This window comes from Salvelinus sp. IW2-2015, linkage group LG18 (genome assembly GCF_002910315.2).
Source record: "Salvelinus sp. IW2-2015 linkage group LG18, ASM291031v2, whole genome shotgun sequence".
Lineage (NCBI taxonomy): Eukaryota > Metazoa > Chordata > Actinopteri > Salmoniformes > Salmonidae > Salvelinus > Salvelinus sp. IW2-2015.
Genome location: NC_036858.1, coordinates 47,967,296 through 47,993,654, shown reverse-complemented (window position 1 = coordinate 47,993,654; position 26,359 = coordinate 47,967,296). Strand labels below are relative to the sequence as shown.

Here is a 26,359-nt window from a genome sequence, read left to right as displayed (position 1 = left end):
GACTGGGTCCAGGATGTCTCTAGCGGGGACCCAGCACCTCTCCCTCCCAGTCAACCAGGTACTGGAAACCCCTACCCACGGGGCGCCACAATCAGAGGCATCTCACCATGTGTAAGCCTGCTTGGCCGATTGATGAGACGTGGGGAGGAGAGAGTGGGCCTAGAACAGAGACACAAGGTCCTCTGGAGACATGGGTTTAACTCGGACACATGAAAGGTGGGGTGTATACGAAGGGTACGGGCAAACAGAAGACGAACAGCAGAGGACTAATAAATTTTAGAAATGGGAAACGGCCAATAAACCGGGGGAGAGTTTGGATTTTAGCCCTGAGTTCCTTACACAGCTCTCTGTCTGCCATTGTGGAGAGGTTGGAGTCTGTTTGATGAGTGTGTGCGACAGGTGTCTTTTATCAGGCTAACGAGTTCAAACAGGTGCAGTTAATACAGGTAATGAGTGGAGAACAGGAGGGCTTCTTAAAGAAAAACTAACAGGTCTGTGAGAGCCGGAATTCTTACTGGTTGGTAGGTGATCAAATACTTATGTCATGTAATAAAATGCAAATTAATTACTTAAAAATCATACAATGTGAATATCTGGATTTTTGTTTTAGATTCCGTCTCTCACAGTTGAAGTGTACCTATGATAAAAATCACAGACCTCTACATGCTTTGTAAGTAGGAAAACCTGCAAAATCGGCAGTGTATCAAATACTTGTTCTCCCCACTGTATATATTTTTTTATTACCTTTTTTTGCCAAATTTGGTCTTTAATAAAGAGTAGACAAACAAGTTCCCTACCTTCTTCCACTTGCCTCCTCCATTTTTGCGGTAATGCTGCAATCAGTTGGTTKTAATTTTGGATAGAGCAAACATTTCCATATATTTTGGTTAACTGTACATGTGACATTACTCCACCTTTTYTATTCATAATATCATTAACAAAGATAGTTCGTGATTTTTTAATGTTTCCATAAATAATTTTTAAAAATTCATCAATTAGTATRTTTGAATGTAATATTTATTTTCTGAAGGATGAAACTGTAATTGCAACCAGCTTTGTATGACTTGTTTTACAAATGGCGATAATTTAAATATTTTCAGATAACTGAAAGTGAGAGGTTGTAATCTGGTTAAAGAGAAAAATACCGTATTTGAACAAGGGGTGAGCCATTCTTACTAATCTACTGGAGAACCAGTTTGGGTTTAAGTATAACTTTTGTATGCTTTTAGTGAGAGGCTTAATGCTTTAATATTTAATCACTTTAGCCCCCCAAACTTACTATCAGTATATAAATAAGCATGTTTAATTTTCTCTTGCTTTCCGTTCCAAGTAATTAAAAAAAATCTCAAATAATTTAAAATGATAAAAATCTGTCGTAAATAGGTAAACTGGGATATATCTAAGTAATTAATCAGGGTGATTTTCCCATAAATAGACAAGTATTTACCTTTCCATGGTAGCAAGATCTTAACTATTAACTTCCTATTAAAATGAGTTGTACTACGTTCCTTTATTTCTTTAAGGATATGAATAACTGTGTCTGATGTTAGCTAGTTACAGGCTAGAGGGGTCTTCAGCCAGCATGGAACAAAGGGGGGGAAGGGTCGTTCAAAACTCAGACGCGGTTGTCAAGTCAACACATCCATCAGTGCTGCTGTGAACCACATCACATTTTTTACATCATTAGCTAGGTTTCCATCCAATTTGTGACAGATTTTCATGAGAATATTCAAAAATCTGCATAAAGAAAATATTTGCATTTTACCACCCAACAAACTTGTTGTGGATAACAGTCAGTGCGTGATGACGTAGTGCACACAAAATGTACTTTTTCTCTTAAGTTTTCATGTACCGAATACATTTTTTAAGTTCAATGTGTTTCCAGTGCATTTTCAACTCAACCTATAGTTTTTTTCACAAAAACTGTTGCATTAAATAGAACATTTAAGCGTTTCCACCACCATTTTTTGCATAATTCATTTTACAGACACAAAAAGATCCCACCATGTAGAATTAACAAATGATCTGTCCGCATTTATAAAATTGTACCGAAACAACATGTTTTTTGTACACTTTTATTTATGATTTATATTTTTTTTTATACAAAACATCCACATACAAACTACAACATACAGAGATACACAAACATTCACAACATCACCCCTGCCCAGATTCACCTGCTCACACCCCCATCTCCATCGCCCGTATCACTCTCTGCCTCAAACTGCACCATGTTGTTTCTCTCCGTCGCGCTTGCACTTTCAATATTTAGATAATAAAACCTTGACCTTTCCATTGTGTTAACGATGGAGGATTGGTTGATTTCCAGTTTTTATATATACTTTTWAAAAAAAGTAAATTTACATCGTACTACTTCTGACAGCCAACTTTCTAACTTTGCCCATAACYTTTGAACTTTATAGCATGCCTAGAAGGCATGGCTTATTGAGTCAGTGTTTTTTTTTTTATACGGTATGACTTTACTCACATAAAAACTGTGGATGGAAACGTGGTTAGTGATGCAATTTCAATGTTGATTGAGTAGCTTTGTGTACCATCAAATTAGCTTGAGATGATTTTACTGCAACATTGCTCACTGCATCCAAGTTACTTGGCATTTGAAAGATCTGTCAGTCAAGGCGAGCTCATGAATATAATCTCCCTGCCCACTCAGCCTGTCTTTTCAAACTTTCTGGTACTTAGCCATGAGAGAAAAAKAACAAATTCTCAAATTTTGAGCACTTCTATCCAAAACAAATATTATTTATGATGTTTTAGTCACTCAAAAGGCTATTTTACATGTGCATCAGGATGACTGTTTTGAGACTTTTAAATTCAGTTCCTCCCCTTGTCAGAGACACCACCCAGTTTACTGTAAGTACTCTGGCTGGGACTGAGGAGGAGAGAGGGATGTGGACAGATAGGGGAAGAGGAGAGAAATGGGTTCAGGGAAATCAGCTCATTCCCAGTGGAGGGAGAGAGAGAGAACAGTAGTGTTGTGGTCTGGGAGGTTCTAAATGGCAGAGTTGAATCTCTGCCATTAGCTAGGTTAACAGATTTTCATACCAATATTCTAAAATCTGCATAAAATAATATATGTGCATTTTCCCACCAGAGATGTGATTCCATTAAATTGACTTGTTGCGGATAAAAGCCTGTGCGTGATGACGTAGTTCACATTACATTTGCGGTTAAATTCCCATGTACCAAAAAAAAAAAGGTTAAATGGGTTTCCATTGCATTTTCAAATCTGCTGATGGTTTTGTCACAAAATGTTTTGCATTATATAGTGAATGTTCCCACTCTGGTATTGACACATGCGCTCTAGCCAACAGCTGGCAGATACAGTGCGGCTAGGCTCTACAGGCAGTGTTGCCAACTTAGCGACTTTGTCACTATATTTAGCGAGTATTCAGACCCCTCTAGCGACACATTTTCAAAAAATCGACTAGCGACATTTTTTGGAGACTTTTGGAGACTCTGACATGAAAGCACGTATCGTTCTTACTCTTGTCAACGAGCAGCAGGTGCTGCCGTGGGCCCCATCCCCGTCCCAAAGCACTCACAGGCGGCTCAGTCCTCGCGCCCCTCCGCGTCCAGACTGCAAATGAATCGCGCATGCGGGAAGCCGCCGCTGGCTGATTCCTGGCTTACATTCAAGGCGGGATGTAAATGTAAAATGTTCTTTGTCTAAAATAAATCACTGCAAAAAAAATCAATCACTGCATTTGAGTCACACAGCCTCAGTCACTTACTCACGTTGTCCACTGTGTGTGTGCCTCTCTGTGACATAAGCTAAACATCTAGCTGGCTAGCTCATCATGTCTGTCTAAACTGTACACTCAAAAATACAGAAAGGAGTGGGAATCAAACCCTGAATTCCAAAGGCTGGTTGAAGCCGTTTATTGGAGATGATACACGGCCATACTGCCTGTATTGTAAGGCTGATTTCTACACCAAACTTAGTGAAGTAAAAAAACACATGACAACTCAAAAACATACTCAAAAGGCAAAGCCTTATAACAGTTCCACCCAAAACAAGCTGCCATTTATGGTTTAAAAAATTGACTCTGCAAAAAACACTGAGGCCACCATGGCATTAGCTATCGCTGAACACTGTTCCATGCTGGCATGTGATCACATTGGAGAAGCATGTAGAGCTGCTTTCCCAGACTCCACTGCTGCTACCCACTTGAAAATGCACAGGACAACGTGCACAGAAATGATTAATGGTGTTCTAGCACCATACTTTCTGAAAAAGTTGGTCGCAGATGTGGGTGATCAGCCTCCTGCTTGATGAGTCCACGGATGTAAGTGTTTCTAAGTACCTGGGGGTTGTGATAAGGTACTTTAGTGACACCAAGCAGACAATTGTATCAACATTTCTGGGGCTTGTTGAGTTGTAGGGAGGAGATGCCAAATCTATAGCCCGTGCTGTTGTGGCTTTCCTCGAGAAGTGTTGTCTTAAAAAAGAGAAACTCCTGGGGATAGGGACTGACAATGCCTCTTTTATGACGGGGATTAACAATGGGGTCCATAAAGTGCTGAAGGAGGAGTATGGCCTCAAATATCTGGTTCATATTCGCTGTGTGTGCCACTCTCTGCAGCTTGCTCATTTGTAGTTCTAAACATATTTAGGGTGTTTTTTACTCACTTTTTGTCTCTCCCAAGACGTTATTCCTTTCACCTACAGCGTCCATCACAGTTACATGCACATGGCCAATTATGCAAATTAGGCGATGACGTCATTTAGAGACTTCTAGCGACTTTTAGGACAGCCAATAGCTACTTTCCTTACTGAGGTGTTGGCAACACTGTCTACAGGTAGGCTAGTCTACTTGATGAGATTATTATCGATAAGAGCTAAATACTTTTTTTGTCAAACGGCAACCAAGCATCGATCATCATGTCACCAGAATAAGACCCTTAATATTTATTGAAATCAGCATCAAGCTCATCACCCTGTGAAGTTCATCACCACTTATTTCATCTGTAGCCTAATAAACTGCATGCTTTCACGAGTCGTCGTGGGAGGACCACACAACATATCATCGCGTGACTCCAATTTTACATCGATATGATGGTTAATATATCAATATTTGTTCATAAAAGCAATTCCACTGCCATTTCTTGCATATTTAATTTTACAGACACAAAAAGATCCCACTTTATATAGCATATTTTGTTTTGCTGTTTCCATCAGACCTGTCGTGTCATTTGTTATCCGACATGTACTTTACTCTCATAAAAAGGTTGTATGGAAACCTGGTTATAGACGGAAAATATTTACCTCCATGAAAACAGCCCCAAGGAGCAGAGAGGGAAGACCCCAGTATGCCTTTATGAGGGTGTCACGCTTTATGGCTTCCATTGGGAGCTTTTTGGCACCTCTTCTTCCTGTACAGTAAATGTTTATGGTGATGTTTTTCCTACGGAGTATACCATCGCTAAGGAGGGAGACCATATATTTCACCAAATGGCTGCTATTTACTGTTCTGAGGCCAAGAGATAGGCCTAAGCCAATATGCTGAATTTCTTTGCTGTTTGCTATAGAGCATATTCACAACCAAATAGATACAGGGAGGATATCACAATGTAAATTTGTGTATATTTATTGATACTGGGGAAATATGCTTGCTCTTTCTTTTACTTCTGTTGTGCATTCCGTTTTATGAGGATACAAATGCTTTGAACAATATTGTTTTTTCTCTGCCTGTTGCAGAAGCAATTATATGTGAAGTCACTGCTAACAAAAGCTGGTTGTTATTTATTGTGTCTTTGTGGAGACCTTAGCACGAATCAAGAGACGCTGTATACTGAAGATGGTGATGAATGTTGATTAATACACTTCGATATATTTGATGTTACACTTCTTATCCTCAAACTATCCCTCTGTTTTCTTCTCTTTTGCATCTCGTTCCACCAGGAAGTAGAGGTCAGTTTCTTTTTCATCTATATTCTACTCTTCCCGTTTTCTTTTGTCTGATGTCTTTAAAAAAATACTTGTAACTCACTTTCATTGTGTCTCTGTCTCTCTCTTTATTGCAATTTCCTCACTCTCCCGCCCGCCCTAGACACGTTCTCTCTCTCTCGCTCCTTCAATTTGTCAATTTTAATGAGGATGGTTACTGTTGTAATGAAAGGAAAAATCACTCCACAACTATCTTTTGGTATTTTTTTWATTAGTCCACTGTTGATACAGTCGCAACATGTTTTGCATGTCAGCAACGACATTTTCAAGATATAGGACTTTCAAAAAGCAAATTGTCATTTGCCGCATCATCATGATGATGGAAATGACTTCATATGATGCAAAACGCATCATTATGATGATGTGGCAAATGACAATTTGCTTTTTGAAAGTCCTGTATCTTGAAAACGTCATTGCTGACATGCAAAACATTTGGGACTATATCAACAGTGGACTAATGGAAAAAATACCAAAAGATAGTTGTGGAGTGATTTTTCCTTTCATTACAACAAGTATAAAAAGTAAGGATTACAATTCAAAGCCTGCTTCCCCCTGAAGCCATATGTTTCACAGCCATTGGATGCATACCAAATGCATCCAGACTCCATTCCCTATATTGTGCACTACTTTTGACTTTACACAAGAGCCCCATGGGATAAGTAGTGCGTTATATAGGGAATAGGGTTCCATTTTGGACACACAGTGTGTGCAAGACTATTCTGGTGAATTACTACAGGCTGCCATGCAGCTCCTTAAATCCCCATGCAGACCCATAGGGCTCTGGTCAAAAATAGTGCACTATATACCGAATAGGGTGCCATTTGGGAAGCAACCATTGACTCACTCACTCAGTTAATCATGATGCTTATTTTACTGTGGGTTAACTTGGAACTCTCTGTCTCTGCAGGATGACTATGTGCGGACCTTGGATGAGAATCAGGGAGGCTCTAATGAAAGTACGTTTCACCTAAGTTCTTTCAAGTACCCTTTTATCTATTACAGTGCCTTCAGAAAATATTCACACCCAAAGATTGTTGTGTTACAGCCTCAATATAAATGGATTACATTTCGATTGTGTGTTCCTGGCCTACACACAATACCCCATAATGTCAAAGTGGAATTATTTTTGGGGAAATGTTACAAATTAATTAAAAATGAAAAGCTTAATAAGTATTCAACCCCTTTGTTATACCAAGCCTAAATAAGTTCAGGAGTAAACATTTGTTTAACAAGTCACATAATAAGTTGCATGGGCTCACTCTGTGTGCAATAATAGTGCTTAACATGATTTTTGAATGACTACCTCATCTCTGTAGCCCACACATACAATTATCTGTACACAGATTCAACCACAAAGACCAGGGAGGTTTTCCAATGCCTCACCTATTGGTAGATGGGTAAAAAAAAAAGCAGACATTGAATATCCCTTTGAGCATGGTGGTTACTAATTCAAATCAAATCAAAGTTTATTTGTCACGTGCGCCGAATACAACAGGTGTAGACCTTACAGTGAAATGCTTACTTACAGGCTCTAACCAATAGTGCGAAAAAGGTGTGTGTGTGTTGTCGTGTGTGTGTGTGTGTGTGTGGTGTGTGTGTGTGTGTGTGTGTGTGTTGTTGTTGTGTGTGTGTGTGTGTGTGTGTTGTGTTGTGGTGTGTGGTGTAAGTAAAGAAATAAAACAACAGTTTAAAGACATTTGAAATAAGAGTAGCAAGGCTATATACAGACACCCGGTTAGTCAGGCTTATTGAGGTGTATGTACATGTAGGTATGGTTAAAGTGACTATGCATATATGATGAACACAGAGAGTAGCAGTAGCGTAAAAAGAGGGTTGGCGGGTGGTGGGACACAATGCAGATAGCCGGTTAGCCAATGTGCGGGAGCATTGGTTGGTCGGACCAATTGAGGTAGTATGTACATGAATGTATAGTTAAAGTGACTATGCATAAGATAAACAGGAGTAGAGCAGCAGCGTAAAAGAGGGGTTGGGGGGGCACCACAATGCAAATGAGTCCGGGTAACCATTTGGTTACCTGTTCAGGAGTCTTTATGGCTTGGGGTTAAAAACTGTTGAGAAGCCTTTTTGTTCTAGACTTGGCACTCCGGCACGCTTGCCATGCGGTAGTAGAGAGAACAGTCTATGACTGGGGTGGCTGGGGTCTTTGACAATTTTTAGGGCCTTCCTCTGACACCGCCTGGTGTAGAGGTCCTGGATGGCAGGCAGCTTTGCCCCAGTGATGTACTGGGCCGTACGCACTACCCTCTGAAGTGCCTTGCTGTCGGAGGCCGAGAAATTGCCGTACCAGGCAGTGATGCAACCAGTCAGGATGCTCTCGATGTTGCAGCTGTAGAACTTTTTGAGGATCTCAGGACCTATGCCAAATCTTTTTAGTTTCCTGAGGGGGAATAGGCATTGTCGTGCCCTCTTCACGACTGTCTTGGTGTGTTTGGACCATTCTAGTTTGTTGTTGATGTGGACACCAAGGAATTTGAAGCTCTCAACCTGCTCCACTACAGCCCCGTCGATGAGAATGGGGACATGCTCGGTGCTCCTTTTCCTGTAGTCCACAATCATCTCCTTAGTCTTGGTTACGTTGAGGGATAGGTTGTTATTCTGGCACCACCCGGCCAGGTCTCTGATCTCCTCCCTATAGGCTGTCTCGTCATTGTCGATGATCAGGCCTACAACTGTTGTGTCGTCTGCAAACTTAATGATGGTGTTGGAGTCGTGCCTGGCCATGCAGTCGTGGGTGAACAGGGAGTACAGGAGGGGACTGAGCATGCACCCCTGGGGAGCTCCAGTGTTGAGGATTAGCGTGGCAGATGTGTTGCTACCTACCCTCACCACCTGGGGGCGGCCCGTCAGGTTGTCCAGGATCCAGTTGCAGAGGGAGGTGTTTAGTCCCAGGTTCCTTAGCTTAGTGATGAGGTTTGAGGGTACTATGGTGTTGAACGCTGAGCTGTAGTCAATGAATAGCATTCTCACATAGGTGTTCCTTTTGTCCAGGTGGGAAAGGGCAGTGTGGAGTGCAATAGAGATTGCATCATCTGTGGATCTGTTTGGGCTGTATGCAAATTGGAGTGGGTCTAGGGTGGTGTATCAATACACCCAGTCACTACAGAAATGCAGGCGTCCTTCCTAACTCAGTTGCCGGAGAAGAAGGAAACTGCTCAGGGATTTCACCGTGAGACCAATGGTGACTTTAAATCAGTTACAGAGTTTAATGTCTGTGGTAGGAGAAAGCTGAAGATGTATCAACAACATTGTAGTTACTCCACAATACTAACCTAAATGACAGTGAAAAGAAGGAAGCCTGTTTGCAGTAAGACACTAAAGTAAAACTGCAATAAATGTGGCAAAGAACTTAACTTTATGTCCTGAATACAAAGCGTTATGTTTGGTGCAAATCTAACACAACACATCAATGAGTACTATTTTCAAGCATGGTGGTGGCTGCATGTTWTGGGTACACTTGTCATTGGCAAGGACTAGGGAATTTATTTAGGATAAAAATAAACAGAATGTCGCTAAACAGAGGCAAAATCTTAAAGAAAAACCTGGTTCAGTCTGCTTTCCAACAGACACTGGGAGAAAGAAATCACCTTTCAGCAGGACAATAACTTAACACCTATGGCTAAATTTACACTGGAGTTGCTCACCAAGACAACATTGCATGTTCCGGAGTRGTATAGTTACAGTTTTGGACTTAAATCTGCTTGAAAATCTATGGCAAGACATGAAAATGGTTGTCTAGCAATGATCAACAACCACCTTGACAAAGCTTGAAGAATTTTAAAAATAATAATGTGCAAATATTGTACAATCCAGGTGTGCAAAGCTCTCAGAGACTTACCCAGAAAGACTCACAGCTGTAATCCCTGTGAATACTTATGTAAATGAGATATTTCTGTATTTAATTTTCAATCAATTTGAAAACATTACAAAAAACATGTTTTCACTTTGTCATTAAGGGGTATTGTGTGTAGATTGGTGAGAATAGTTTTAAATTCATGCTGTAACACAACATAATGTGAAATAAGTCAAGTGGTATGAATACTTTCTGAAGGCACTGTATGTTTGTGTGCTGTCCATGTAATTTACTATGAACTTTATTTAGGATGATGCATCGCCCAATCAGTTTTCTTTTTCTGAATCAAAAAGGGGCTTCGGTGGTGGGCATGGCAGGGGTGGTCAGCGCAGTTACATTATTGAGAAAATGTTTGAATCCCCCATCTGGGCAGTGTAGAGACATTTTTGCATGTACAAGCCAATTTCCTGTAATTCTATACATTTTGCCATGCAGCTGCGAGAGAACTTTGCAGTTTTAAAGCAAATTTCCTATGATTCTACATATTCTGCCATGGAGATGAGAGAACATTTAGCAGTTGTAAAGCTATTTTCCTGACATTGTACCATGGCTAATGCTGTGTTCTATTGATCAAACATAATAACATAATTTATACTGGTAAATGCATTTATTTTGTTATTTTCCCTGAATGTCTATCTTTTTATTTTGGTCGTTGTTTTGTTCTATTACTAAATATATATAAATATATATAAATATATATATAAATATATATATATAAAATATATATAGGTCCATTATCTTTTCTACATACTTTATATCTGTTTTTAGTTGTTTAAGTTAACACTGAAAGTGTTTTTCCATCCCCAAAAATAATTTCAACCCCCCCCAAAAAAATATATACTGTATAGTGCATTCGGAAAGTATTCAGACCACTTGACTTTTTCCACATTTTGTTACGTTACAGCCTTATTCAAAAATTGATTACATTCGTTTTTTCCCTCTACAATCTACACACAATACCCCATAATGAAAAAGAAAAAAAGGATTTTTAGAAAACTTATTGTACATTTACATAAGCACTCAGACCCTTCAAGCTGTGATTGCAGCTTGAAGTCTTCTTGGGTATGACGCTACAAGCTTGGCACACCTGCATTTGGGAAATTTCTCCCACTCTTCTCTGCAGATCCTCTCAAGCTGTTTCAGGTTGGATGGGGTGTGTTGCTGCACAACTATTTTCAGGTCTCTCCAGAGATGCTCGATCTGGTTCAAGTCTGGGCTCTTGCTGGGCCACTCAAGGACATTCAGAGACTTGTCCCGAAGCCACTCCTGCGTTGTCTTGGCTGTGTGCTTAGGGTTGTTGTCCTGTTAGAAGGTGAAGCTTTACCCCAGTCTGAGGTCCTGAGGGCTCTGGAGCAGGTTTCATCAAGGATCTCTCTGTACTTTGGTCCATTCATCTTTCCCTTGACCCTGACTAGTCTCCCAGTCCCTGCCGCTGAAAAACATCCCCACAGCATGATGCTGCCACCACCATGCTTCACTGTAGGGATGGTGCCAGGTTTCCTTCAGACGAGACGCTTGGCATTCAGGCCAAAGAGTTCAATATTGGTTTCATCAGACCAGAGAATCTTGTTTCTCATGGTCTGAGAGTCGTTAGGTGCCTTTTGGCAAACTCCAAGCAGGCTGTCATGTGCCTTTTTACTGAGGAGTGGCTTCCGTCTGGCCACTCTATCATAAAGGCCTGATTGGTAAAGTGGTGCAAAGATGGGTTACCCATCTCCACAGAGGAGCTCTGGAGCTCTGTCAGTGACTCTCGGGTTCTTGGTCCAAGGCCCTTCTCCCCCGACTGGTCAGTTTGGCCGGGCGGCCAGCTCTAGGAAGAGTCTTGGTGGTTCAAACTTCTTCCATTTAAGAATGATGGAGGCCACTGTGTTCTTGGACTTTCAATGTTGCAGACATGTTTTGGTACCTCGACACATTCCTGTCTCGGAGCTCTACGGACAATTCCTTCGACCTCATGGCTTGGTTTTTCTCTGACATGCAATGTCAACTGTTGGACCTTATATAGATAGACAGGTGTGGGCCTTTCTAAATAATGTCCAATGAATTGAATTGAAATTGACTCCAATCAAGTTGTAGAAACATCTCAAGGATGGTCAATGGAAACAAGATGCACCTGAGCTCAATGTCCAGTCTCATAGCAAAGGGTCTGAATTCTTATGTAAATAAGGTATTTCTGTTTTTATTTTATTTTTATAAATTAGCAAATATTTCTAAAAAACAGTTTTTGCTTTATCGTAATGGTGTATTGTGTGTAGATCGATGAGTAAAACATTGATTTAATCAATTTTAGAATAAGACTTTAACGTAAGAAAATGTGGAAGAAGAGAAGGGGTCTGAATACTTTCCAAATGCACTGTATTTACACCGTTTGGACTTATGCGACCCCAAACAATGCTTAAGTGGCCTGACAAAGGATTTAAATGGCAGGAAAAAATCCTGCCAACCACTCTTGAGAGCTGACTAAATCAGTGTAGGCTAGCTAGCTAACCATCTGAGAGACCGTTCAGCAACATCACAAGGACCAGTGCTGGGCAAGAAACTGGGGGTTGAAGATCACTGGGTTTATCAGACAYGACACGGTACATAGGAATGAGAATCAATGCACCACGACGCGCTCAAGCCCAGGTTGGATAAAAGGGAGCAAAAAGATACTCAACTGAGGAACGAAACGCTACTCTGGTGTATTAGACACAACAGGGTGAATGTTTGTTTACAATCCCATTTGTATTCTTGGGTCAGATGTTGTCCACACGTGTAGTGGCCGCTCAGTGAAAAGTTCAAGTGATGTTAGAGATGTAAACTCACTGTAGCAGCAGCCGTCTGACTGTCTCTCTCTCTCTGTGGAGGTTCTGAGCTCTGCTGTCGACCACCTACCAATCAACATTGAGTACACTGTGTTTTCTCTACTCCTCTGTCTTTAATTCAGCCACATGCAGATAAAGTCATGACATCCAGGTTGCATCCCAAATGACACCCTATTTCCTATATGGTGCACTACTATGGGCCCTGGTCAAACATAGTACGCTATATAGGGAATAGGGTGCCATTTGGAACATAGACTGAAATCATGTCCATGACCATTGTCTTGATTTGCAGCTCAAATAAAGTAGTGGGAATGAAATGGCTGAGTCCATTAGTACTGCTATATCTCTCCGAGCTTAATTAGTGGGTAATTATGACTTCCTGTAGAGGGCTGGAGAGAGAGGGGGAGAGGGAGAGGAGGGAGAGTGGAGGAGGTAGAGGGGGAGAGAGAGATTGTCTTGCTGGAGTCCATTTTGTGTCCATTGTATTTTATTATAATCAATAATTGAAATATCAAACGATGCTGTAGAAATTGTTGGAGCTCTCATCTTAATAATCTATTGATAGGCTTTCCTCTAAGGCTGGCTTAATGAGGCAATGGAGAGAGGGATAGAGGGGGAGAGAGAGAGGGAGGTAGAGAGAGAGAGAGGGGAAGAGAGATTGAGATACAGAAAGAGTGAGAGAAGTGGAGAGGGGGAGAGATTTTGTCCCTCAGACATCTCTAGAGTCAGTGTGATGTCTTCACTGTAGAGCCAGGCTGATCAGACACCATTTCATGCCTCGTTAGTCTAAACCCAGAGAGGATAGACAACCAATCCCACTCAATACTGTCACACACTCATGGTGTTTACACAGATTTTTCTTCCATAGGCCTATCCTATCTTTTTTACTGACTGTCCACACGGAGTTTTACATTTGACCTATTACAGATTTGCTCACTCAAAAGATGTAGCATGTGAAATAGCATACAGACGCTATGCTCATTTCTTGTCACTGTTCCTTTAAATGTTGAGGGGGTTGTCTTGGTAACGGTAGGTTATGTGCAAAAACAAATATGCTTCATAGCAAAAARATCTGATCTGAGAATCCAGACAGAAGTCACATGTGGAGGATCGGGTTTGTATCAGGATTTAAATCCACATATAGAGGTGGTATAAATCGTCAGTAAAAAGATCAGATTCCATGTGTTTTTTTTGCTGTTTACACATTAGGGAAAAGATCAGATAGGTATCAGATATGCAAGTAATTGGCAAAATAATTGGGCTGACTGTGTAAACACAGCCATATGAATGTAGTATAAATCGCAAGTCAAAAGATCATGGAATAATTGTTATTTAGTAGACTCAATAGACACAACTATTGTAGAGAACGCAACACTGTCACAAAAGCAGGAAGGCACTGCCAGGTCACAAATAACATTGTTTACATATAGGCTCCAGTTATACACATAAATAATATCACCCTAATACATCCCTCCATGCAACAAATACAATACCTATGGCTTTTTCATCAGTGTTTTCGTGATCATGTGTCAGGCTTTTAAAGCTGGAGGATTCATCCAGTCCTCTAGGTTCCTGATAGCAATTTGCTTATCTTTGTTTACTCAGCAACTGGTTTGACCCAGGGAGGACAGGTGAGCCGACGTTCACTCTCTGACTAATCAATGACCTTGAATCAATTTCCTCAAATCAGTGACGGTGAAACAATTATGTACTCTAAGGAGGTAGGGAAACTAGCTGACTCTGCAGCCCCCAAGTCTATAGTTGAATACCCCTGCTATAGGGACTGTAGGGTACCGATAAGGAGGCAGGTCATGGTGTATGTGAAGGCTGCTTAGAAACACACAACCATGGTTGAGTGCCGTGTCTTTGTGTGTCTGTGTGTGTGTATTTCTATGTGTGGTTCTGTGAATGTGCGTTTATACACGCACGTGAGTGAGCACACACTGTGTGTGTTCATAAACTAAAGATATCTGAGTAATAGCTCCGTTTATCTATTTCCAGGAAAAAGCAATATGCAGTAGCTGATGACATTAGTAGCAGAGAGTTTGTAAACAGAGGATGAGAGATGACGATGAGGCAGTGGACTGAGCTGAGCTCCCCATTCTCCAGCTCCAATATGCAGGGATTAGCCTGATGATAATCTGTATTAGGATGGATATCCACATACAGGGCCTAATTTGGGGAGTTTATAGCAGCACACTCTTATGGTATAACAAGGATAGAGATGGAGAGCGATGATGGGAAGAGGAGTGAGAGATGATGTGAGGAAAATACAGAGGGAGAAGGGTATAGAGTGTGAGACTCGGGATGTAAAAGAGACTGTTGAGAGAGACCATGATAAAGAGAGAGTAGATGTGGAGACAGAGAGACAAAGGAAGATGGTTGTTTAAAGAGAGGGAGCGTGGGAGGAAGAGGAAGGGGGGGACAGGGGGTACTGAGAGGGAGAGAGTGAAAGAGAGAGAGAGTTCTCAGTAATATAGCAGATTGAGCTGCAAATCACATTCAGTCCAAAAACTAGACCCCCATCAGACCGCAGTGCACAGAGCCTGTTGCTATGGAGACGTCATCGTTGTGGTGCAGGCACTACTTTAATCCATGGAAGCCTGTTAAATTATCACTGGGCTAAGGCAACCACCTTATGCTATTGTACAACACACAACGCAACTCCAAGCCTGCCAGCGCCAGTATTGTGGCTGCTGCTATACCAACAAGATTTATTTACAAATGTTTTCTATAAACATTACGAGGATTGTCTTTTCTATTTGCATGTATTTTCTTATTTCTTTAGCTAAGGTTAAATCCTCGGGAGGGAGAGAGGGAGAGAGGGAGAGAGGGAGAGAGGGAGGGAGGGAGAGAGGGAGGGAGAGGAATGACCAGTTGATGACAGACTGAAAGGGTGATGATCTTGGTCATTTTGTAAATATATATTATTTTCTGGAACTACTACATTTACCCAACTCATTGTTATTAAATTATTAGAGAAACCCATTGTTTTTGCACCCACCATGCGTCATTTCCGCAATGGTCATGTGAAGTGAAATGTGGATATTTTGGGATGTGAACACTCAGTTGGTTTGTTTGATCTGACGAAGAGCCGTTTCAGATGAAAACGTTATCAATAAAGCGGTGAATTGGGAGCTTCAACAGTGTGCGGGCCTTCTTGTTCTTTACAGGCTGGATCTTCACCAAGACTCGTCTGTGGCTCTGACGTGTGCACATGCATGCAAGTGTGAGGCACAACAGGCCCGTGGCGGGCGAATAGGGAGTGTATTGTTTTGGATTTGCTTTTCCAATCTGATCTGTGGGTTTGCTCTGATAATCTACAATCTGCTGCAGAACTCTGTTTTACTGATTTAGTCTTCTTCATCCTACAATGCCATAACATGAGATGATACCGGTCACCACAGGCATAGATATAAGATGACTATGTGTACATGTGAATACAGTATGCCTCTGTGCATCACAACATCTGCTCTAACTGTGCCATAAGAGCTGATTTAGAAGAGAAGAGAGAACAGCAATTCTGTTATGACAATGATCGAGATGTGAGAATGAATATAAATGTCAAGGGATTTAAGTCTTGCTAATTGATAAAGCACTAAGTGGTATTGTTTTGTAAGGACCCAGTTGCCTGCAGTAGCCTAAGGTATTGATGGATAGTGTGGCTGAATAGAGGTGGGGGAGGGAGAGAATATGTCATCCGGTTCAGGATTTGGTGGGCTTGGTAGTTGCATACAGTGGTAACATATAAGTGTGTGCGTCATCCGGTTCAGCCTCGGGGGGCCTGTTAGGAAGACGTGTGTGTGTGTGTGTGGTGCCGACACACAGCCACTGGCGTACCGGACACTCCCACAAGGGGGTTTGACCTTTACTGGTACACAATAGCAAGTACACATTCTTGGTCCCCGGCCCCAGTATGCCCACATGTGTTCAGAGAAAACAGTGCTCTGCTCACTGAGAAAACAGTGCTCTGCTGTCTCTGATCAATATGATGCACACTTGGGTGAGTTTGGTTACATACACTGCATTTGAGACGCCTATTGCAGTCTCTTGTGCCCACTTGACAAGCAACCAAAACAAATTCCCTTTTCCTTTAGGAAACCAATCTTCTCCCTGTGGCTCCTTTTCCTAAGTTGTGGACACAGCTCCAATTTGTGACGGCCGTTACACAACAGACGTGTGATGTGTTGGGTTTGGGTGGGTGGGGGGGGTGGGGGGGGGTTGCTGTGGTGATGACATGCTGGTAGCAAATCTGCTCCCTGTGTATTTGTGAATAGACGTGTGAATGAGCCTCGACGTTTGGCCTTTGAGTCTTGCTTCTGGATTGTATAGGATCTATTCTCACCTGTTTTTCCATGAACAGGATGAGATCAAGTAGTCCAGCACGCCTGCTCCTGTAACTCACAAGCAACTGACCTCCACCTCTCCCTGACTTTGTAGGGTAATTACAGGATGATGTTCTTTAAGCTGGAGGCCAGATCCATCTCGTCCATATCTACCATTGCATTACAACAACCTCTGAGCATTTCGCTACACCGGCCATAACATCTGCTAAATATGTGTATGTGACCAATACAATTTGATTTGATTTGAGGTATAATGCATAGGCCTGTAATGCCTTGTGGTCTTCGGATTTGATGTTAGGCCAGCTAAAAGCCTTCTCCATGCATTGGCAATCTTGTATTCATTACCGTAGTTCTCCTTTAATAAGCCCTTGTCTTTCTGATAGCCTTATCTGGAGCCATATGTTGGCAGCTCCTAACCAGCTCTCGAGGCTGCACTCTGGTTYACTGTTCGAGGAAGTGTCGTTTGTGTTGACTAGTTTGGCCTATATACCATGTTCTAATGACTGAATGAAGGACCTGTACTGTAAAATGTCACCATCAAAAATAGTAATTTCTCTGGGTGGCAGAACGGAATGATGTTGCTGTTTGACTAGCATAGCAGTAACCTCATTCTGTCTTTGGAGAATGGTGATGAGAGGGTTTTCAATGTTTTCCTGTGAAATGTCCTGTGAATTGGAAAGTCTTGACTGTTCTCCCCATGGCACTCTATGTGAGTTGGTCAGCACAGAGGGGCCTTGTCCTGTATAGGCCTGCAGACTTGGGTTTGAGTCTTGTGCAGCAGTGTGCTCTCCATGAGCTGCTGCCTGAATCACACTGTGTCCTGACTGTTCTGATTGAGCTGAAACACTGTGAGCCTGGGCTGATTGAAGGTCAATGTGCTCAATGAATTGGGGTCCTTCTTTGGGACGCATACTTGGTGCATGCCTGGCAGAAGTGTCCCTCTGCCCTGTGTGAAATTCAAGGTCATAGATCTTGTATCTCTCTGCCGTTTCCTCAAAGTAGTCATTCATGCCATCTATTATTGAGTTGGCCTTTCTCTCCCTAMAGATGTCTAGACTATGAGCTTTGCTGAGGCAGCTGCTATTTCAGTTTGCAGCTCAAGAGTCTCCCTTCTTTTCCTCAGTTCCATCTTTTGTTGGTTTAATTCCTCCTCCCTATTCTCTAGAAGGTGTTTGAACTTGAGAGCAGCAGCCTTTGTTATTAATGCTGCTCTGTCGGCCTCTGGTCGGATGCAGGCTGAGGATGTGGAGGATTCACCTGAGCGTGAACTCCTGTTAGACCTGCGGCTGGAGGTTTGGCTGGAGGTTTGGGACACACTGTCAGTAGGTTTAACATCTTTCTCATCAGTGCATTCATCAGGTTTCTCTGGTGCTGGGGCTGCACCTGCAATCCGTTTCAAATCAAATCAAATTGTATTGGTCACATACACATATTTAGCAGATTTTATTGCGGGTGTAGTGAAATGCTTGTATGTTGGACACAGAACTAGAAATGCGTGAATATGCTGCCATTTGGGTTCCAATTCAGCATATCATTTTTTCTTTCATCCTCAGGTATCATGTGATGATAGGAATGAATCAAATCTTTGAATCCATTCAACATTTCATTGAACTGAAGCATGTTTTGTTTTTTTACAACTCAGTCATCAGATCAGTAACAATGTTCATTTTTCTAGTCAGCATTGCCAGTTTACCCCTTCTGGACTTGCACATTTGGGAAACGTTCTCCTTCAAGGCGTTTTCTGATAAAGGCTCCTCCATTAGCGCCATATCGCCCCCATACACAACTCTATCTGCAGTGGTAGAATTCTCTTCAGCCATATTCCATCAATAGGCTATCACAGTAATATCTATATCAAGAGATGCATATGTGTATTCCCTGTCATGTGAAATCCATAGATTAGGGCCTTATGAATTGATTTCCTCATATGAACTGTAACTCGTTAAAATCTTTGAAATTGTTGCATGTTATGCTTATATTTTTGTATTTCCCCTAATGTTATTAGTCTACCTCCACTTTCTCTCTCTAGTGTTGCTTCATTCCTTCCTCACTCTCAACAGTTAAATGAAATACGTTTCGATGCCCTTATTTTCATCATTCTAATGACATCCTTTAATAATATTGGACTAGAATTAGATGCAGAAGGCTTTCACTTCTCTTCAAGAAGAATGGTTATGGGTCTGAATAAATAACTGCTATAGCCTTCCGCCATCACGCGTTCGCTCTTCTTTCAAACTACCCGTGAGCTCTATTGGCTGCTGTATTAAACATTCAGCAAAAAMGAGCTTGCGTCCCTCTTCGAATAGTCTGTTGGTAGAAGAAATACTAAAAAAAAATAAAGTCCAGCAAGCTATTCTAGTCTAGCTTTTCCTGCATTGGACTTGCTATGTTGTGTTCATCACTGATTGTCTAGTATAGCATCCATGATTCCTRTCATTGATGGACAGTCTATTTTGTTTATATGTTTTTTTTATATCTGAAATGACTAGGTGATTTGGTGGTTCTATTTACGTATTTTTTTTTAGATGCTACTCATTGAGATAAACTGAGAACAAGTGTTTATTTTTAGTTTTTTTTAAACATAGCATTTGGCGAAGGTGGATGGCTGAAAGTATTTCTACAATATCTCTACCAGTTCTTTCCTCACGTGGGTGAACCAACAATCCCATGGGACAGATGGAAGTTGTCGTTTGAGACGTACATGCTACCAACCGGACTGGATGTGGTTAGCCCTGAGAGGAAAAGGGCCATTCTTCTCCGCTGTCTCGGGGGCGAGGGCCTGCACATCCTCCAAACGCTCAGGGAAGCACACACATATGATGCAGCTGTTGAACTTTTGGATGGACATTTAGCAAAGAAACTCTTCTTCTGAAGAGGCTGAATTTTCGGTAGTGCGCACAGCGTGTGGGTGAGTCGGTGACCTTAAAGGGCTAGCGCAGTCATGTCCGTTTGTTTATCTTAAAGATGAAATGATCAGGGACCAGTTCATTGAAAGATCCTCCAGCTCACCCGTGTGGGAGAGGCTTCTCCTTGAAGATGATGATCGGACTTTAGTAAAAGCTGTAGCCATAGCTTCCCAAGTGGAATCAGCAGCTCACTGTGCAACTAAGATCTCTGAGGCACAGACACGTGCTTCCATGTTCAAGCTGTGCAGCAGTCTCAGTGCTCAGACTGTAGATGTCACTCAGACATATGAGTGCCTCAGTGCAGTTAATGAGAACCCAGGGGCGTCAACGGTGTGCCAACTGTGGTTCCAATAGACACAAGTCACGTGCCCCTGACTGCCCCGCTCGTGGACAGACATGTAGACGATGTCAGAAACCAAACCATTTTGCAAAGTGGTGTAGGTCAGCTCCAGCCCCCCGTGCACCAACGCTCACACCCCATGGACACACCACCTGCTGTCAGTCACACTGTTGGCTCAAACCCAGCTGGGTTTTCCACCTGTGCTGTATACCTGGGTGACTCCTGCATTCCTCTCGTGCTAGACACAGGAGCAAAGGTGTCGCTCTTCAACATGGCTACCTACGAGCAGTTCTTGTCCCACCTGCCACTCCAGCCACCCAGCCTTAGCCTGTACGGATATGGGTGCTCTGTGATTGATGTTATCGGCTTTATATACTCACCTGTGCAGTATGGCAACAAGACCTTCACAGTTCCCCTTCCACATCACACGGCAGGGCACTAATATCTTACGTTTAGACCTGTTCACCAGCCTGGGGTTCTCTCTGTTGGCAAGAGCAATGGCCCACCCTCTTCAATGGCGTAGGTGTCCTGACAGCGTTCACACATAAGCCCTTCCTCGTCCCTACCGTGACTCCAGTCATTCAACCTCTACGCCGTATTCCACTGGCTGTATATGTGAGGAGGTCACTAAGGATCTACAGAAGCAGCTGGAGGGTGGATTCATCGAGCCAATGGATGCCTCCCCATGGTTGTCCAACTTGGTCATTGCTAAAAATAAGTCTGGAGAGCTGCGGGTCTGCTTTGATCTAGCCAACAAGGCCATCATTCCTGATCGGTACCCACTGCTGACTATGGAGGAACTGACCACTCACTTCTACGGGTCGACGATCTTCACAAAGCTGGACCTTCGCAAGGGCTACCTCCAAGTTCACCTACACCCAGAGTAGGAACCTGACAGCCTTCGTCACTCATAATGGGGTGTTCCCCGACACCCAGAGAGTAGGAACCTGACAGCCTTCGTCACTCATAATGGGGTGTTCCCCGACACCCAGAGAGTAGGAACCTGACAGCTTTCGTCACTCATAATGGGGTGTTCCCCTACACCCAGAGAGTAGGAACCTGACAGCCTTCGTCACTCATATCAGGGTGTTCCCTGACACCCAGAGAGTAGGAACCTGACAGCCTTCGTCACTCATATCGGGGTGTTCCGCTACACAAGGATGCCTTTTGGTCTCAGTTTGGCCCCCAGCTGTTTCCAGAAGATAATGACCACCATCCTTGTTGGGGTCTCTGGAGTGGCTGTCTACTTGGACAACATCGTCGTCCATGGTAAACGTCTGCAAGCAGCCTTCGCAGCACTCAGTCAACACAACCTCACACTCAACACTGAGAAGTGCCTGTTCTGAGTGCCAGAGATCGACTTTGTCGGGTTCTGCGTGTCAGCCTGAGGTCTCTCACCGCTGCAGTCAAACGTGTCCCAGAACATACATCTGCTACACAACTTGCCTAATTTCTGGGAATAACGGGTTACTACATGCGCTTCCTGCCCCAGTACTTGGGAATCACTTCCGCTCTGCGTCAGCTGTTGAAGAAGGAGGTGTACTGGGCCTGGACACCCGACTGTGCACAAGCTGTCCACTCTCTCAAAGAACTGCTGACCACCTTCTGTCCTGGCCCACTTTAACCTCACCAGCCCACCTCTGGTCACCTGTGACGCGTCAGCTGCAGCAGTGAGAGTGGAACTTTCTCAGCTTCAGGACGGTGTTGAGAAACCAGTGGCTTGTGCATCTCGCCCCACCGAACAGAAGTACTTCGTTCAAATCAAATCAAAGTTTATTTGTCACGTGCACCGAATACAACAGATGTAGACCTTACAGTGAAATGCTTACTTACAGGCTCTAACGAACAGTGCAATGTCTAAGTAAAAAAAAAGGTATTAGGTGAACAATAGATAAGTAAAGAAATAAAAACAACAGTAAAAAAGACAGTGAAAAATAACAGTAGCGAGGCTATAACAGTAGCGAGGCTATGTACAGGCAACGGTTAGTCGGGCTGACTGAGGTAGTATGTACATATATGACAAACAGAGAGTAGAGGGGGTGGTGGGTTGCGGAGCACAATGCAGATAGTCCGGGTAGCCAATGTGCGGGGGCACCGGTTGGTCGGGCTAATTGAGGTAGTATGCACATGAATGTACAATTAAAGTGACTATGCATATATGATAAACAGAGAGTAGCAGCAGCGTAAAAAAKAGGGTTTGGGGGGGCACACAATGCAAATAGTCCGGGTAGCCATTTGATTACCTGTTCRGGAGTCTTATGGTTTGGGGATAAAAACTGTTGAGAAGCCTTTTTGTCCTAGACTTGGCACTCCGGCACCGCTTGCCATGCAGTAGTAGAGAGAACAGTCTATGACTGGGGTGGCTGRGGTCTTTGACAATTTTTAGGGTCTTCCTCTGACACCGCCTGGTGTAGATGTCCTGGATGGCAGGCAGCTTAGCCCCAGTGATGTACTGGGCCGTACGCACTACCCTCTGAAGTGCCTTGCAGTCGGAAGCCGAGCAGTTGCCGTACCAGGCAGTACCAGGCAGCTGTAGAACCTTTTGAGCATCTGAGGACCTATGCCAAATCTTTTTAGTTTCCTGAGGGGGAATAGGCTTTGTCGTGCCCTCTTCACGACTGTCTTGGTGTGTTTGGACCATTCTAGTTTGTTGTTGATGTGGACACCAAGGAACTTGAAGCTCTCAACCTGCTCCACTACAGCCCCGTTGATGAGAATGGGGGCGTGCTCGGTCCTCCTTTTCCTGTAGTGCACAATCATCTCCGTAGTCTTGGTTACGTTGAGGGATAGGTTGTTATTCTGGCACCACATGGCCAGGTCTCTGACTAATTCCCTATAGGCTGTTTCGTCGTTGTCGGTGATCAGGCCTACCACTGTTGTGTCGTCTGCAAACGTAATGATGGTGTTGGAGTCGTGCCTGTCCACGCAGTCGTGGGTGAACAGGGAGTACAGGAGGGGACTGAGCACGTACCCCTGAGGGGCTCCAGTGGTGAGGATCAATGTGGCAGATGTGTTGCTATTTACCCTCACCACCTGGGGGCGGCCCGTCAGGTTGTCCAGGATCCAGTTGCAGAGGGAGGTGTTTAGTCCCAGGTTCCTTAGCTTAGTGATGAGGTTTGAGGGTACTATGGTGTTGAACGCTGAGCTGTAGTCAATGAATAGCATTCTCACATAGGTGTTCCTTTTGTCCAGGTGGGAAAGGAAAGTGTGGAGTGCAATAGAGATTGCATCATCTGTGGATCTGTTTGGGCGGTATGCAAATTGGAGTGGGTCTAGGGTTTCTGGGATAATGGTGTTGATGTGAGCCATTACCAGCCTTTCAAAGCACTTCATGGCTACGGACGTGAGTGCTACGGGTCTGTAGTCATTTAGGCAGGTTGCCTTTGTGTTCTTGGGCACAGGGACTATGGTGGTCTGCTTGAAACATGTTGGTATTACAGACTCAATCAGGGACATGTTGAAAATGTCAGTGAAGACACCTGCCAGTTGGTCAGCACATGCCCAGAGCACACATCCTGGTAATCCGTCTGGCCCCGCGGCCTTGTGTATGTTGACCTGTTTAAGGGTCTTACTCATGTCGGCTACGGAGAGCGTGATCACGCAGTCGTCCGGAACAGCTGATGCTCTCATGCATGCCTCAGTGTTGCTTTCCTCGAAGTGAGCATAGAAGTAATTTAGCTCGTCTGGTAGGCTCGTGTCACTGGGCAGCTCGTGGCTGTGCTTCCCTTTGTAGTCTGTAATAGTTTGCAAGCCCTGCCACATAAGACGGAGCCAGTCGGAGCCGGTGTAGTACGATTCAATCTTAGCCCTGTATTGGCGCTTTGCCTGTTTGATGGTTTGTTGGAGGGCATAGCAGAATTTCTTATAAGCTTCCGGGTTAGAGTCCCGCACCTTGAAAGTGGCAGCTCTGCCCTTTAGYTCAGTGCGAATGTTGCSTGTAATCCATKGCTTCTGGTTTGGGTATGTACGTACAGTCACTGTGGGGATGACGTCCTCGATGCACTTATTGATAAAGCCAGTGACTGATGTGGTGTACTCCTCAGTGCCATCGGAAGAATCCAGGAACTTGTTCCAGTCTGTGATAGCAAAACAGTCCTGTGGTTTAGCATCTGCTTCATCTGACCACTCTTTTATAGACCGAGTCACTGGTGCTTCCTGCTTTAATTTTAGCTTGTAAGCAGGAATCAGGAGGATAGAATTGTGGTTGGATTTACCAAATGGAGGGCGAGGGAGAGCTTTGTACGCGTCTCTGTGTGTGGAGTACAGGTGATCTAGAATTTTTTCCCTCTGGTTGCACATTTAACATGTTGATAGAAATTAGAAATAGAAATCCCACTCCGTTGGAGAGAGGGAGGCACTAGCATGTGTCTGGGCCTGCAAGCGGTGGCAAATTTACCTCTACGGACGTTCTTTCACCTTAAGCACCGGCCACCAGGCCCTCACAACCTTGATGTCTACCTCAGGGTCGGGTCACAAGCCCACGCATGTACCGCTGGTCAGACCGCCTCCAGCAGTATAACTTTAATCGCAGTTTACGCCGGGCAGGGACAATGTGGTGGCCGACTCCTTTCGTGCTCAGTTCCCTCAGACTCGCCCAGGTTAACTCCGAGGAGAACCTAATCCAGCTCCTACACTCACCTCTCCAAGATACAGTGGTCGCTCAAGGAGCTGACCAAGAATCAGCCAACGACCCACCTTCACGACCTTACAGGAATACGTAGCCAATGGCTGGCCTGCACAGCTCCCGTCGGAACTCCAACCATATGCCAGTTCGAACATGAGCTGTCATGCTGGAATGACATATGTCTGGGTCGTGGAAACTGCACTCTCATACCAAGCAGCCTCAGAGGACGAGTGTTGGCCATGGCTCATGAGGGCCACCTTGGCATTGTGAAGCTAAAGTAGCGCTGCCGGGACCTGGTGTGGTGGCCTGGCATCGATCATGATATTGAAGGGCTAGTACTGTGACTGTGCTCCGTGCCTTGTCAGTGGAAAGCAGGCCACCTCTGACCACCACTGCAGACACTGGCCTGGCCCTCCCGTCCATGGGACATATCCAACTGGACATCTGTGGTGATCTCAGCCCAGTCAAACTGTTCGCTGCTCTGGCACCCCAATGGTGGAACAAACTCCCTCACGACGCCAGGTCAGCGGAGTCAATCACCACCTTCCGGAGACACCTGAAACCCCACCTCTTTAAGGAATAGGATAAAGTAATCATTCTAACCCCCCCCTTAAAAGAGTTAGATGCACTATTGTAAAGTGGTTGTTCCACTGGATATCATAAGGTGAATGCACCAATTTGTAAGTCGCTCTGGATAAGAGCGTCTGCTAAATGACTTAAATGTAAAATGTAAATGTAAATCTCTACAATGTGCCACATCACCAATGCTTCCTGGTGGTTGCGTATGACCTACATTCAAAATGGCCAGAGGTCACACCCATGGGTTCTGTCACATCAGGGGCCRTTATAACCTTCCTGGATATGCTCTTTTCTATCTGGGGACTGCCTGCAACTCTGAACACGGACACTGACCCCTCAGCTGGTAAAGGCCGAGTTCAGCACTTACATCCAAAGCAAGGGGATCAAGCACATCAGAACATCCTACTCCCTCCCCCAGGAAGAGGTTCAATCAAACCCTGAAAAATGGACTGAGGGCTCACCTAACTCAGGGTTGCTCCTTCACTGAGTCCTTGTCGCAAACTCTGCTGCACTATAGAGCTGCTCTGCACCTTCTTGTCAACACCGTGTCAAGTTCGACGTCAGCTGGGCCCAGCAACATTTCAACTGACTGACGGCTCTTGCTGGCATGCCAGCCGACTGAGGAAGGTGCCACCTCCTGCATGTCCCCACTCTGCCATTGATGCCACCTTGAGTGGTTCACTACCGGTGGCAGACGTTCCCTTGGCCCCACAGGCACCTGTTGCTGTCGCTGCAGCACCCGTTCTGAAACATCTAAGGGTGCGCTCTAGACCTGTTCAYCTTCACTTTATCACCTCCTTTCATGCCTAGTTTAAAAGCGGTGGGGATCACTGATTGTCTAGTATAGCATCCATGATTCCTATCATCAATTGGACAGTCTATTTTGTTTATATGTTTTTTATCGGAAATGACTAAGTG

At 43.8% G+C, this 26,359-nt stretch overlaps 1 protein-coding gene across 1 annotated transcript in view; it reads left to right on the top strand.

The window, feature by feature from the left end:
• Nucleotides 1–26,359, top strand: part of LOC111978553 (testican-2-like) — a 59,710-nt gene that overhangs the window by 18,876 nt on the left and 14,475 nt on the right. Inside the window, 1 exon segment of the mRNA XM_070448557.1 lies at nt 6,879–6,927. Within this exon segment, the coding sequence (XP_070304658.1) occupies nt 6,879–6,927 (49 nt within the window).